Source organism: Ictidomys tridecemlineatus, chromosome 12 (assembly GCF_052094955.1).
Source record: "Ictidomys tridecemlineatus isolate mIctTri1 chromosome 12, mIctTri1.hap1, whole genome shotgun sequence".
Taxonomy (NCBI): domain Eukaryota; kingdom Metazoa; phylum Chordata; class Mammalia; order Rodentia; family Sciuridae; genus Ictidomys; species Ictidomys tridecemlineatus.
The window spans coordinates 113,846,977-113,860,716 of record NC_135488.1 but is presented as its reverse complement, the minus strand read 5'-3'; the positions used below and the strand labels follow the sequence as shown (position 1 = coordinate 113,860,716).

The following is a 13,740-nucleotide window of genomic DNA, read 5'->3' as shown; positions in this document are numbered from 1 at the left end:
CTGACTGCCAGCAGGCAGAGGAGAGCCCAGTAAGGGGCTGGATTCTGCCGTACCCTGGGGAATTCTGGAAAGACAGACTGACTCAATCTCTACTGAGAATCCCTCCTTACCCCCAACCCCCGCAGCCTGCTTCTGCCAGGGCTTCCCAGGTCGTCGAGGGCAGCTCCCTGTCCCTGTTAAGGCCATGCAGTCACGCCTGACTCTTCTTCCTTCCTGCATCCTCCACATTCATGCCACAGCAAATCCTGGAAGGCCACCTTCACTCCCCACAGGGCCTGCACCGGCTCCTCCAGCCAGGCCGCCTCCGCTCCACTGGGCCTTCCTATACTGCACCCCCCACGGCCCATTCTTCTCTGGGCCTCGAGAATAAATGCTGTGGGCCATTCACAAGAGATGGGGAAACCCAGACAACTGTCTTAGGAACCTCATAATAAATTCACTGCAGGCAAAACAAAACGCCCCATAAATGCTACTTAGATGTTATTAAGATTAGCTCAAGTAGGTTACAAAATTCTGTTTCTGCTCTTATAACAAATGATGGATGAAAAAGAAGCCAAATAACGGAAATTCTCTCTAAAATCTCATGTACAAAGGGGAAAGAAAATGAAAACTGAAATGTCATATTCATTGTTTTACCACATACTGATATTTTCTAAAGTTACTATGTTCATTTAAAAAAAAATAAGTTTTATTCATTATACAAGGGATTTTTAAAAGGTCTTTTCTTTACATTTTTTAGGGTGAATCATAAGCAGGCAGAGTTAAATTACAGTTCAGTCATATAGTGAAACACCCTGAAGCTCATAGAGAAGACTGAGGCAGGTTTCCCAATATAGGTTCCAACTTACAAAATCAAGCTGCAGAACAGCACTCGTAAGGTGACACCATATACATTATCAAAACAGATGTGTGTCCTGTTGTCTACAGAATGCATCTTATTACCATGTTACAAGTTACCTCTGGGGAGGGGGATGAATTTATGATGGGTACATGTCACTTTGATAAAAATAATTCATTTTCAATGACACTTTCTAATTTAAGTACAAGGTGCACGTTGTAGAGAAAGGCCTGCGAGTCCAGAGCAGACCTCGAGGGTCTGAGACCGCCAACTGCAGGGAGATCAGAACTAACCTGGGTCCTCATGTCCCGCCACGCCCTTTCCACCACCTTCCCCTCTCCCAAAGTCAACAACTGGGGTAAATAAAGAGACTCAGGTTCCAGGTGTGTGGCATCAGAGTCAGCCATGGCTCTGAGGCAGAAACAAGAGTGCCACTTAGAACCCCAGCGTGGTGCTAACACAGGAACCAGCCCCTGTGACCCAGGTTTACGGCCGAGCTTCTCCTGCTACTTCATGAACACCCCTGGGGACACCTTGCTGACACAGACCCAGGAGAAACAAGGCCATTTTCTGAGGCTGGCAACTAATGTATCACAGGCATAGAAAAATGATGGAGCAGGGTACAAAATGTGCCTAACAATTTTAGAACAGGAAATGTCAAAGGCCTGTGGATTGCCAGCCACTGCAGGGATCATCCTGAGGAGGAGGTCTGTTTTAAGGGATCAATAGGTAGAAAAATCAGGGCAATAAGCGGGAGCAATGGGGCCTGGAAGGCGTATTTATGGGACTGCTGGTCAGCAAGTTCTCGATTGTCCACCACAGACTCGGCTCAGTCCCTCCAGCTGCCCTCCAGGGATTCCCCAGAACCAAAGCAGAGAGGAACTTCTGCTCTTGAAAACCCAGGTTTTAAAGACCGTTGGGGGCTGGGTTGTGGCTCAGGGGCAGAGCGCTTGCCCAGCACGTGCGAAGCCCTGGGTTCGATCCTCAGCACCATATAAAAACAAATAAATAAAATACTGAGTCCAATTACAACTAAAAAATATTAAAAAAAAAAAAAAAAGACAGTTGGGCTTAGAGGTGCATGTGTGGCCTGAGGTAGGTGGAGGGTGTGGGAGGAGCTTCTGGGGCTGGAGTACCGTGGGCTGTACAGGGTGCTCCCTCTGCGGCCGGAAGGCCTCTAGCCTCATCTCCTCTGGGGTCAGGGGCCTTCACAGGTGCAGAGGTGCCTGAAAGAGCATCCTTGACAAAGCTGGTTCAACCCTGGTCAGTGGGGCCAAATCCCAGCCTTGCCCATGCCACCAGCCTCCAGGTCCAGAATCAGTCCCTGAACTCTGCTGCAGGTCTGTCTCTGATTCACAGGAGCCTCTTGAATGGAGTGGACGCATGCCCTCTGCTAAGTGCAGCACAGCTCCTGGACCTGTCACTAGAGAACAAGGAGGTCCCCAAGGAAGGAGGGAAGAGGGCCTGGGAGGAGCCTGGGCTCGGGAACTGAACCTGCAGCACCGTCCCACCCTGCGACTCCCTCTCCAAGGTCTTCTAAGCTCCCACCCCTGGAGGAAGCCGTGTGGGAAACTGAGGAGAACTGGAGGCCGAGGTCCTGACCTCGGGTGGAGCGTGGATAGGAGCTTCAGGGGAAGATGAAGGACAGGAAAGCAGTGGCCGCAGGGACTGAAATAGCCAGAGGACTCCAGAACTGCAGCTTGGGCGGGTGGTCTGGTGACTGCGCCTGTCCACATCCCCACTGTGCCTGACAGCACTTCACAGGCCATAGAAGTGGACATATGACCCACATGTCCTCTGCCTGGGGAGCCTGCATGCAGCAGCAGAGATGACGGGGAGGAAAGACGGGGAGAGGGCCGACTGAGTCCTACAGCCTGCCCGAGGGGCTCCTGAAGCCATGCGTCCCAGAGCATGGGGACAGGCACGAACCCTGCCCTCGTGGCCCACGCCATTTCAAGGAGAACTCTATCCACGATAGTCCAAAGACTCACACAATTTTGCTTGTACATAAGAACAAAAACAAAACCTCCATAAAAACATCTTTTAAGACCACAACATGTGAAGAACTACAGAACCAAAGTTAGTTTCAAATTAATTTAAGGAATGGGTCTTTTTCTAAAAGAAGCTATCTGAATGAAAATATTTTATTTATTTTATTCTGGTTTTGAGGATTGACCCCAGGGATTCTCTACTACCAAGAGACGTCCTTAGCCCTTTTTATTTACTTTTTTGTTTTTGGGTTGCTGGGGATGAAACCCAGGGCCTCAAGCACGCTGGGTAAGCACTCTACTGTTGAGCTATGCCATAGTCTCCTTTTTCTTTTTTATTTTGAGACAGGGTCTTACTAAGTCTCCCAGGCTGGCTTCAAACTTGCAATCCTCTTGCCTCAGCCTCCTGAGCTGCTGGGATTTCAGATATGCTTATTTTTTGACATGTTTCCTCCAGCAAGCTTATCTTTAATTGTATGGGGGCTCGGGGTGAGGCGGGGAACCTACTCAATCTTGTATCAAGTTAAAAGAATAACCAGTAGCTTCCATTTCTTTTTTATTATTATTAAAATTAATTTATGCTGTTGCTATAAAAATAGTTTTAAAATATCCCAAACTAATATATAAGCCAGAAAATGACCTGTCAATACCAACTTATCAACTCAAACAAGGTCAATACACAGGCACCAGGTAACATGGGAACAGTCTTTCTAGGTGGCTAACTGGAGAATGGCAGTAGACAGGATGAGGAAAAAACCCCTAGAACATGATAAATCTTTTTTACTGCACAGGAAAACTGTTCATTTCATGACACACCTTTAAAAACATTAAAAATAACCACCTGGTTTACTTGATTAAGCGTGAAAAGAACAATATTATAAGGAGTGACAACTTAGAAAAAGCACCCTGGGGGCTACTGAGTGGCGGAATGGCAGACCTGGCATCAAACTTTGACCAGTACACACCAGCCCTGATGTGAGGCTTGAGCACTTGCACTCCCTCATCTGACTTCATGTCCTCAAGAGGATCAGTTAGGAAGACCCTCCGAATCACATGCAGGCCATTTCCACGCTCAATGCCGCGACCGACCTCTTCTGGGTTTGGACCGCAAGTGACCGGCAGAACGACGGAGTTTCTTCCTCTCTAATCGATGCAGCTTCTCAGCCTCCTGCTGCTTCTTCTGCTGTTCTGACTAAATGGAGAAAATAAGATGAGTGGAGAAAAAAAAAAAGGCCAGTGCCTCTTCTGTGACCTCAGAATGCAATAGCAGAACCCCAGGGCAAGGGCCTGCCTCCCAGCTAAGGCTGCCCAGCCACTTGGTGTGGCTGCTGGACCTGGTTCCAACAAGTGCTGGAGCTGACTTTGCAGACAGGAGTGGCAGGACAAAGTCCAACTTCTCACTATGTTTTTTTTTTTTGCTGGGGGTGGGGCCTGGGGGGCATGTGCTGGGGAATGAACCCAGGGCCTTGCACACTGCAGCCAACCATCTTTGAAAAGCAGAAATTCTAAATGCCAGGCAAGAAGAGAAGTGCCCCATCACACTAATCTGATGAACCTACATGAACATTCTTGGTGTGCTTTAAAAAGGCCCCAAGAGCTATTAGAAGAAGGTACGCTGCTTCTCACAGATCTCCTCTCCCAGAAGCCTTCTGCTAGAAGTCAGAGCAATGAGCTCATACATAGCCCCACATCTTTTCTTTTTAAATATTTATTTTTTAGTTGAGTTGGATACAATACATTTATTTATTTATTGATTGATTGATTGATGGATTGATTGTGCTGAGGATCGAACCCAGGGCCGCACATGGGCTAGCTGAACGTTCCACCACTGAGCCCCAGCCCAGCCCCACAGCCTCACATTTAGGGCTGGGGATGCAGTTCAGGAACAGAGGATGTAGCTTGCATGCACGAGGCCCTGGGCTCAGTCCCAGAGTTGCCTCACATTTGACGGCTCAGATGACACAGACCCTGCATGGGAGCCCAGCTAACCCAGGCAGCTGGTGAAAGTGTGTGTCTCTGCCTAAGGAGGCTCTGCCGCATTGAGGGTGCAGGGGAAAAGGCCGTCCCACAGTCACGGGAAACCTGCACACCTACCTAGCTGCTCTCTCTTCTTCTATCCTGACCACCTTCCTGCTGTGCAATACAAAACGATCCCAATTCAACTCGGAGGTCATTTTAAGAAATTCTTAGGATTTAAGAGCCATCTTATTTTAAAAGTGACAATCACCCCAGTACCTTCCAATTTAAAAACAGGAGGAGACACTTAGTCTCCTCCCTCCTGAAAGCAGCTGTCCCTCCCTCAGCACAGCCAAGCAGGGCTGCAGTGCTTCTCCTGCACACTCCCACTCGACTTCTCCCACTCGACTTAGCTGAACCGAAAAGGGAATTAGGAATGTTCAATGGCACCGAGAGAGTTTACATGAAACTCGGAACAGGCACCAAGGGTTACTCTGAATGCAGTTCTGGCTTCAGGGATAAAAATACGAGTAAACTGAAGAGGTTCTTGACTGAGAAGAAAAAGCTTTTATCACTTGGCCAGCCTTCTGGCTGCAGGCAGGAAGAGCTCCATAGATGAATGGATGAAGGACAGGGAGACGTACAAATGGCTGCTGAACATGAGACAAGACACTCAAAATTCTGAGTCATTAGGGAACTGCAAAACAAAACCATAGCGGGATGCCACTTGCCCTGTGGAATGGCTATTAGAATAGATAAGAAAATAACAAGTACTGGTGAGGATTTGGGAAAAAGTCTGACTGTTTCTCAAAAAGTTAAATAGTTAACCACATGAACCAGCCATTTTACTCTTAGATATGTATCCGAGAGAATGAAAAATGTTCATCTAAAAACTTACACAGAATTTTCATAGTAGCATCATTTGTGATAGATAAAAAGGGAAAATATCCCAAGTGTGTGTCAATGGATGAACAGAAAACCAAAATGTGGTATAAACATACAATGGAGTATTACTCAGCCACAAAAAGGATAGAAGTTCTGACTCATGACACACCACTAATAGACCTTTAAAACACTGTGCTAAGAAGCCAACTGCAAAAGAAAACACTGTACAGCCGAGCGCAGTGGTGCGTGCCTGTAACCCCAGTGTCTCGGGCAGCTGAGACAGAAGGATAGTGAGTTCAAAGCCAGCTTCAGCAAAAGTGAGGCGCTAAGCAACTGTCTCTAAATAAAATATAAAATAAGGCTGGGATGTGGCTCAGTGGTCAAGTGCCCCTGAGTTCAATCCCCGGTACAAAAAAAAAAAAAAAAAGGAAAGAAAACACTGTATGATTTTATTTATGTGAAGTGTCCAGAACAGGAAAATCTACAGAGATAAGAAGTAGATCAGCAGTCACAACCAGGGGTTGGTGGGATGGGAGTATAGGGCTGCTGCTAAAGAGTACCTGGTTTCTTGTTCAGGTCATGAACATTGTCTAGAATCAGTGTGATGGTTACACAATGTAATGAGTCTATTAAAAATTAGTGATCTTTAAAAGAGTGTCTTTGGTATATAAATTGTATTTTAATGAGAGGTAGAAACTCATTCTTCTCTACTTGGTGCCTATATTTAGGACAGAGTATGAATGAGAAAATTTTTCAGAGAAATAAAACCATGTCATTTCACCCATCAGATAACAGAAAAGTATCCGAGAAGCTTATTCCTCCTACAGTTCGTAACAGGCCTTCCTATAGCCGGTTAAAGACCTCCATCTAGAAACAACCCAGAACAGGATCACCAGTGGCAAGAACTCGCCTTGGGAAGCCAGGGTGCCCTAGTGAGCAAATGGGTCAGAACTAGCTGCTTCCTGGTCTTCTCTGAAGTTCACCAGAGTGTCAGGTGGTTCATACCCTTAGGCGGTTAGGACTTCTGCTTTATAAGGACACACCTCAGCCCCACAGTTACCGGGAACACAAGATGGCTGGCTTGGCACCAGCACAGCCACTCTGGGTCACTAAGGCCTGCCTGCCTCAGGCCACTGGTAATTTCCCAGCACTGCTTCTCCTGGCTGTCAACCAGCAGGCCCTCTGGCTGTAGGGAAAATTCTAGAAAAGGCAAAATATAGCTTCCTTCTTGGGAAAGCCTGGGAAGGTAGGCCTGAGGACAGAGCACACAGGACACTATTGGAGGCTGCTCCTTTGTAAATTAAAAACAAACAAACAAACAAAAATGATCACAAAACTCAAAACTCACCCTCTTTAATGTGAATGTCAACTGTTTGCTGCCAACAGTGGTGTCTGATACATTCAATGTCCCATTTTTGGCTTCAAGTTTCAAACGATCTTCAAGGGTTTTGCTGTAGAAAGTTTAAAAGAATGATGTATTAATTAGCATTATGTTCCATTTGAATCAAGTGTTAATTAAGATCGAGCTCATGAGGAAAAGACTTTTAAGGAGACTAACAAAAAATACACCCTAGGAACTTTTACTTCCCTCCCTTTGAAAGTCAGCTTGCTGAACGTGGCTGCTACCCAGCGGTTTAGCGCTTTAGCGCTCTCTGCTTGATTGGCTCTGGTGAGAGCTGACTTAAGAGGGAGACAGACACCTCTGCAGAAACCCCCGGGGGAGCATAGTGAGGAGGACCACTCCCTTCTGGCCCCTCCTGCTTCTCCAGCCCAGACTCCAAAAAATTGTAAGTGGCAGTACCAAAGATTTCAATGATTGCTACTTATCTTACTAAAACATATTTGTGAGGCCAAATAAATGCAAGGAGCAATCTATTTCTGAAGCCTGTAACTTACTGTAATGGTTGGTGGTGTGCTGATTCCAAGCATTTTTACTTAGGCCATGCACAATGGAGGTATTTGAATATTCTGACAACTTGCCAGCTTTCTACAACGGAATGAATGCAATCTTAGGCCTCCAGGTCAAGTGGCCGTGAAGAGCTATGGTCCTTCTGACTTCCCCTTCACTCAGCCCTGACAAGTCATTGTCTCATATGGAGAGCAGCTCAGACACGGCACACCGACTACACAGAGAAAATGGAGCAACCACACTCCGGACAGACGCTACCTGATCCTGCTGTGTTCGCTGCTGGCTCTCTAGTATCTTTTAACTTGAATTATTCTTCCCGACATACTTTATCCTAGAGTTAATAACACTTCATTTCTTGGTCATGTTTTCCAGACTCTTCTGGGCCACTTCAGACAACCCATGCCTGTAACTGTCTATTGTGCCCTTCAGTTCATGATCACTAGAGTAACCGAGGAGGACTGCACTTTCTAATAAAGATGTTAAATTTGAATGTCAAACCAGTTATACCATATGCCACTGCATGCTGCTATAATAATGCTTAATTATGAATCAGAACTTTGGCCTTTTTGTTAACTTCCTTGAGAGGAGAGGAAACCTGAATGAAGCCTAACAATTAGACAGCTGATTCTTCTAGACTAGCTAAAGTGACACATGCCCATCCCTGTGATGAGACTGGGAGAGGACAGGAAAGAAAAAGGGGAAGAATGTAATTTTCTTTTCTATATCCTCTTCAGACAAACACTTCCCCTTCGTCCCTACTCCCCCCTTGTGCCAATCCAAGCTGAATGAGCCTTTCAGTGTCGGGAATAAACACTAAAAAACTTGATGGAATTAAAAAAGGGCTGATTTGTATGAAATGGTTGTCTTTTCCCTGAAATATGACTTTCCTAACTAGTAACTGAGTAGAACACAGCTCCTAGAGGATCCATGGGACAAAGCAATGCTCCTTTGAAATTCTGAACCTGATGTTTGATGTTCACACCATGAGAAATTTATTTCTAGTTTATAACTACGAGTAATGTACTAAACACATACCTTCTTTATGTAATTTGAGACATAAAGTGGTTAGCATAAAAGGGGCACTCTTTTCTAAGCAATAATATTATTAAGAAGCACTTTTAAAGCACTTTTCATCTTCAAAGTTCTTTACAGACAAACTAATTAATCCTTTCAACATCCCTGAGACAGAAGTATTTATCCTTTATAGATGGAAAAAGGGAGGTAAAATGTGAAATGACTCGCCCCAGGCCATGCAAGGATCCAGATTCTAAAACCAGGTTCCAATGGCAGGACCTCTCCTTCCCAGTACTGTCAGACCATACTTGATTTATAAAGTTCTGTTCAGGAAACTTGTCCACTAAGTGTTCTAAATGACAAGTTTCCACATGACTAACAGAACAAAATTAAGATTTAATGCAGCCTTTTTTTTTTTTTAAACAAGAATTCAAAAGTGACGTGCTGGGCTGCCCGCAGCACGCGGGTGCACTGTCAGCCTCAGCAAATTCCTCAGCCCGCTCATCTCATTTTTGTTCTTTCCTTTAATAGCTATAAACTCTGAGCTTCAAAGCTAACAGGGATCCTGAACAGCTTTGGAGCCACTGAGACAAAGTGGGACACAGAGAACACTAATTTGGGAAGAAAAAGACTTTTCAAGTAAATTGTGGGAAATTACTACTCTTTTAAGAATGACCTTATTTCCTCCATGATAGAGCATATAAATTCTCATTTTTGCTCAATGTGCTTGCGACGTGCACTTGTAAAAACTTGTTCTGTCTAGGCTGCCTGGAGAGACAAGCGAGTGATAGAATGAGCCATGGCAGGAGATCAGACACAGACGGGGACTGTGTGGAGATTTCTACATAGGAAAGTTCTACTTCCTCCCTTTCAAAGTCGGTTTGCTGAATGTGGCTTCTACCCAGTGGCTCAGAGCTTTCTGCTTGAGTGGCTCTGGTACAGCCGACTTAAGAGAGAGACAGACACCTCTTCAGAACCCCCAGGGGAGCACAGTGAGGAGGACTGCATGCCTCCGGCCCTCCTCCTGTCTCCTCCAGCTCAGGCTGCAGGTCAGCAGGCACGTGGGCACTCTCTACTTGATGGTAAAGTATGTTAGGGAAAAATGTAATTGGCACAAGGTAGATGACAACAAAACCCCTTCAGATTGATGGTGACACACTAAGAAAACAGATCTGGGTTTAAAAGGCTGCAGGTGAAGTAAGATTACTTAGTACCCAAAGGAGAGGGCTTCCCGGGCGTAGGGCTGTCTTAAAATAATAAGGAAAAATGGGCATCAACTACAAGGGGAAAAAAGTCAAACCAGATACTAGATGCCCCAGGAAAGCTGAGGGACTTACTTCTTTGAGGTTTTAAAATACACACTCTATAATGTCTTTAATTAGAAATATTTAATTAAAAATTATGCTCCTCAATGAAGTTTTTAATCACTTTGCAGGGAAGAGGAAGCAGAGGAGCAGGAGACAACATAAAAGTACATTCTTCAGAATTCAGGAGACTTAAGTGGAGAAACGAAACACACGTTTTAAAAATTTAACCGTAAGTAGAAAAATCTTTCCCTATGCTATAAAGGCTGTTCAAAACTCTTTTCTTTTTTTAAAAAATTTTTTTTTTTTTAGAGAGAGAGAATTTTTTTAATATTTATTTTTTAGTTCTCGGCGGACACAACATCTTTGTTGGTACGTGGTGCTGAGGATCGAACCCGGGCCGCACGCATGCCAGGTGAGCGCACTACTGCTTGAGCCACATCCCCAGCCCATAAAAATTTTTTATTAAATATATATTTTTTAAAGTTCTAGTTGGACACAATACCTTTATTTATTTATTTTTATGTGGCACTAAGAATGGAACCCAGTGCCTCCCCCATGCTAGAGCGCTCTACCACTGAGCCACAACCTCAGCCCCCAAAACTATTTCAATGCCTTCAGTCTGCACAGGTACTTCAAAGGCTCTACTGAAGATATGTAAACTCAAGCGACCATGGAATCTAACCCTCACCTCTGAGCATAACTAAAATTTGCCAGGGCTGCTAATGCCCACTGCTGGGAGGAGGGGATGCTGCACCCTGCTGGGAGTGCACAGGGCACGAGCCCCGTTGGAGGGTAACTGGCGGCATTACACCCCCCTTTTGATCCAGCTAAGTCCATCACTGGAATAGACTGCAAAGAAATACGCTGTGAATTCACAACTGTGAAAAAGGTAAGAGAAAAACGAGAAGCAGCCTGACCACTGCAGCTAGGGGAAAATTACCTCAGTGGGGGCACACCCCCAATGGAGTCTGTGCAGACGCAGCAGATCTCATCGAAAAAGCATGCCATCGAAAAAGACGTCCAAATCTTTTTTTCTGTGCGTGGTTCTGGGATTTTCTGTGTGTGGACCCTGGGATTGAACCCAGGGTCTTAATGCGTGTGAGGCAAGCATTCTACCAACTGAGCTAGTCCCCAGCCCTAAGTCGTACTTTAAATGAAAAGGGCACGTTAAACAATATGATAACCTGATGCATTTGTCATAAGAAAGAAAAGCCACAACTACACATAGGTGGGTGGGGATCTTCGTGGCAGTGCATGCAGCTGATAGGCTGGGAGAATGGCCACACATGGCAAGGACTCGGGAGAGCTCACCATTCAGCACACAGGCTGACTGCTGACAGATCACTGTCCACACTAACTTGACAGAAGATTCTCTTTTTTTAAACATTTAAAGTTTTGAATTAAATTATTTTCAAAATAAGATGTTTAAAATGCTTTATACATAACTTCAGCTTTATCCACTATCAGTGTGGAAAATGAGCTGAGGAATAAAATGTGCCACCAGGAGCTGCTGAGCTCCCCAGTGAAGACAGGTCCTCAAAGGCAGGAACTGTCTTTAAAATCTTTGAATTTCTAGGACCTACCACAGGGTAGACACTTCAAAGACTGCTTTCATAAGAGAACTGAAGGGGCCACCCAGCAGCTAGTATTTACTACCCAGGAAGAGGAGACAGGCTCACTAACTGCAATGCTGGGCATTCTAAGGACGCGTCCTTGGTTCACCAACACGGGCATCATCTCGATGCTACCTGCAGGTCCTGCAAGGCTGCTCCAGGACTGCTAATGCCCATCTACTCCTTGGCCTGCTAATGCCCACTGCTAGGAGGAGGGGATGTGGCACGCTGCTGGGAGTGCACAGGGCACCAAAAAGGGCCAAGTGCCCAGACCCTAACTCAGGCCAGCAAGCATGGACTTGCCAATCCTCGCTCCTTGTCATGATTATTTCCACACGTGCTGACTTCTCTCCCCTGTGGCTCTGAAGAGCTATACCTCTCTTGGTGGCCGTCTCCCTGGTTAGGGCTGCTGGTCCAATTTCTACCTGACTCCTCACCAAACCCCACCCATCAGTGGATTCCATTCCTTTCTCCACTTGCCCCTTTACTATGGTGATCCTCTCAGTCCACTGGCAAATCACCTCCCTCAAGTCATTGGATTGATTCCTTTTTCACTTCTAGGCTTCTGGGAAGCATCATGTACACTAATTGTCCACAATGTTCTTTAAATCTCCCACCTGTCGTCAGACTTGTGGTCTGCCTGAGAAATGGTCGCAAGGAGCTGATCCTCCTCGCTCTCCACCCCTCTGCACAGGTGCTTGCACGGCTCTCTCCTGGGAGACCACACTCCATGTCCCGCGGCCCCCGGACAGCTCCTTAGGATTCACTGCCCATCTACTCCTTGGCCTGGCCTCTGAGTCTGAAGTCAGCTTTAAACAACCAGTAGCCGTGGGACAGCTCCAAGATTCAATTCACTACTCTGCACGCACCTATACTGTTCTCAAGAGAAGTAAATGGCTTACTGGACTCCAGACTGTATTTCTGCCTCGGCTTCCCCCCAGCTCACCACTGAGCTTCAGGCCTTTTGTCTTTCTCTACCTCTCGTTCTCCCATGGTTCTGTGATCAATGTGTTCCACACCCCTTCCCCACAGTTCAGGCCCCCTCTCTTCTGTCTTTGACTACTGTGACATCTGTGAGCTGATCTCGGTGTGTCTAGTTTCTCTCCCTCTGTTTTTTTAAAACTGAGATATTTTGCTACAGGTTTCTTGGAAATAGGGACCTTTTGCACCTCTGTTTTTACAACAAACACATACTGTGTTTATTATAAAAGTCTCTACATGATTGGCAGAGGGCTTGGGACAGATGCAACCATGTTACTCTGGAACAGTCTCATGGCTTTCCAGGACGGGCCAAGCCACTGCTGCCCATGCTCCTGCTCTTCTCAGGAAAGTTCCTCCCTCCCACCTCCTACCCCGTGCTGAGTGCTCAGGCCTGAGCCTCTCAAAAGACCATTCCAAAGTGACCTCTCACAAAGACTTCCTTAATTTCTCCAAACTAAGTCCTCCTTTCCCTCTGCCCTCCCCCCAGGGCTTCTCACAGTTCTGAGTATACCTGCTAAGGCATGAGTCCCTGGGTCTAGGATGGCACTGGGCTCACGCAGGCTCTCGAGGAATGCTTCACACACACAGGGTGGTGGGGAGGCTGAGAAGTGGATGAACAGTCCACAGATAGTTACCTAACTGCAAGGCACAAAAACAAGTGCCGGCAGACTCACAGGTTTATTTGAAGGCACATGAGGATGCTGAGCAGAGAGGACGACTCACTTGAGCCACCATGTGCTACTTGCTTTTCCTTCACAGAAATAATTTCCAAGCTGGGCAGGTCTGAGTGAACCCTTACACACAATGAACTCAACTCCATGCCGCCTTTCGTTGTCGCCTGTGGTAACTCGCAGAACACACATAACTTCAGTTCTCTGAAGGATAATAGCTCAATGCTTCATTAAATAATATTAAGATACTGCAAATTCAGGATCTGCCACAATAATCCAGTCATGACTAGACTTCAATAAGCAGTTTGTGCCAAAGGCTAGTAAATGGCAGGCTATTCATACCAGAGGGTTGTTACTTCAAACAACAGGATTTTTCTTCTTGGCTCACAGAAGTATCATTTCTTAAGCAGCTCTTCTTCTCAAGAAGAGTGCTGAACTAAGTAAGAGTGCTTAATTGCAGAAGGTTCACTTAGCTATTGTTTATTCTTAATACGACACTTCTATCTTGTTTAGTTTTACATTAGTATTGTGCTCCAACCCATAGGCAGAAGGAAGAATGTCGTGTCAATAGTCATAGC

General features: G+C 45.8%; 1 protein-coding gene across 1 annotated transcript in view; it reads right to left on the bottom strand.

Moving 5' to 3' along the window:
• Positions 1 to 666: 666 nt before the first annotated feature.
• Positions 667 to 13,740, bottom strand: part of Nol10 (nucleolar protein 10) — an 83,464-nt gene continuing 70,390 nt past the window's right edge. Inside the window, exons 20-21 of the mRNA XM_005327357.5 lie at positions 7,016 to 7,118; positions 667 to 4,018 (exon numbers count right to left, since the gene is read on the bottom strand). Of these exons, the coding sequence (XP_005327414.1) occupies positions 3,899 to 4,018; positions 7,016 to 7,118 (223 nt within the window). The 3' untranslated portion in view covers positions 667 to 3,898. The remainder of the gene's footprint in view (positions 4,019 to 7,015; positions 7,119 to 13,740) is intronic.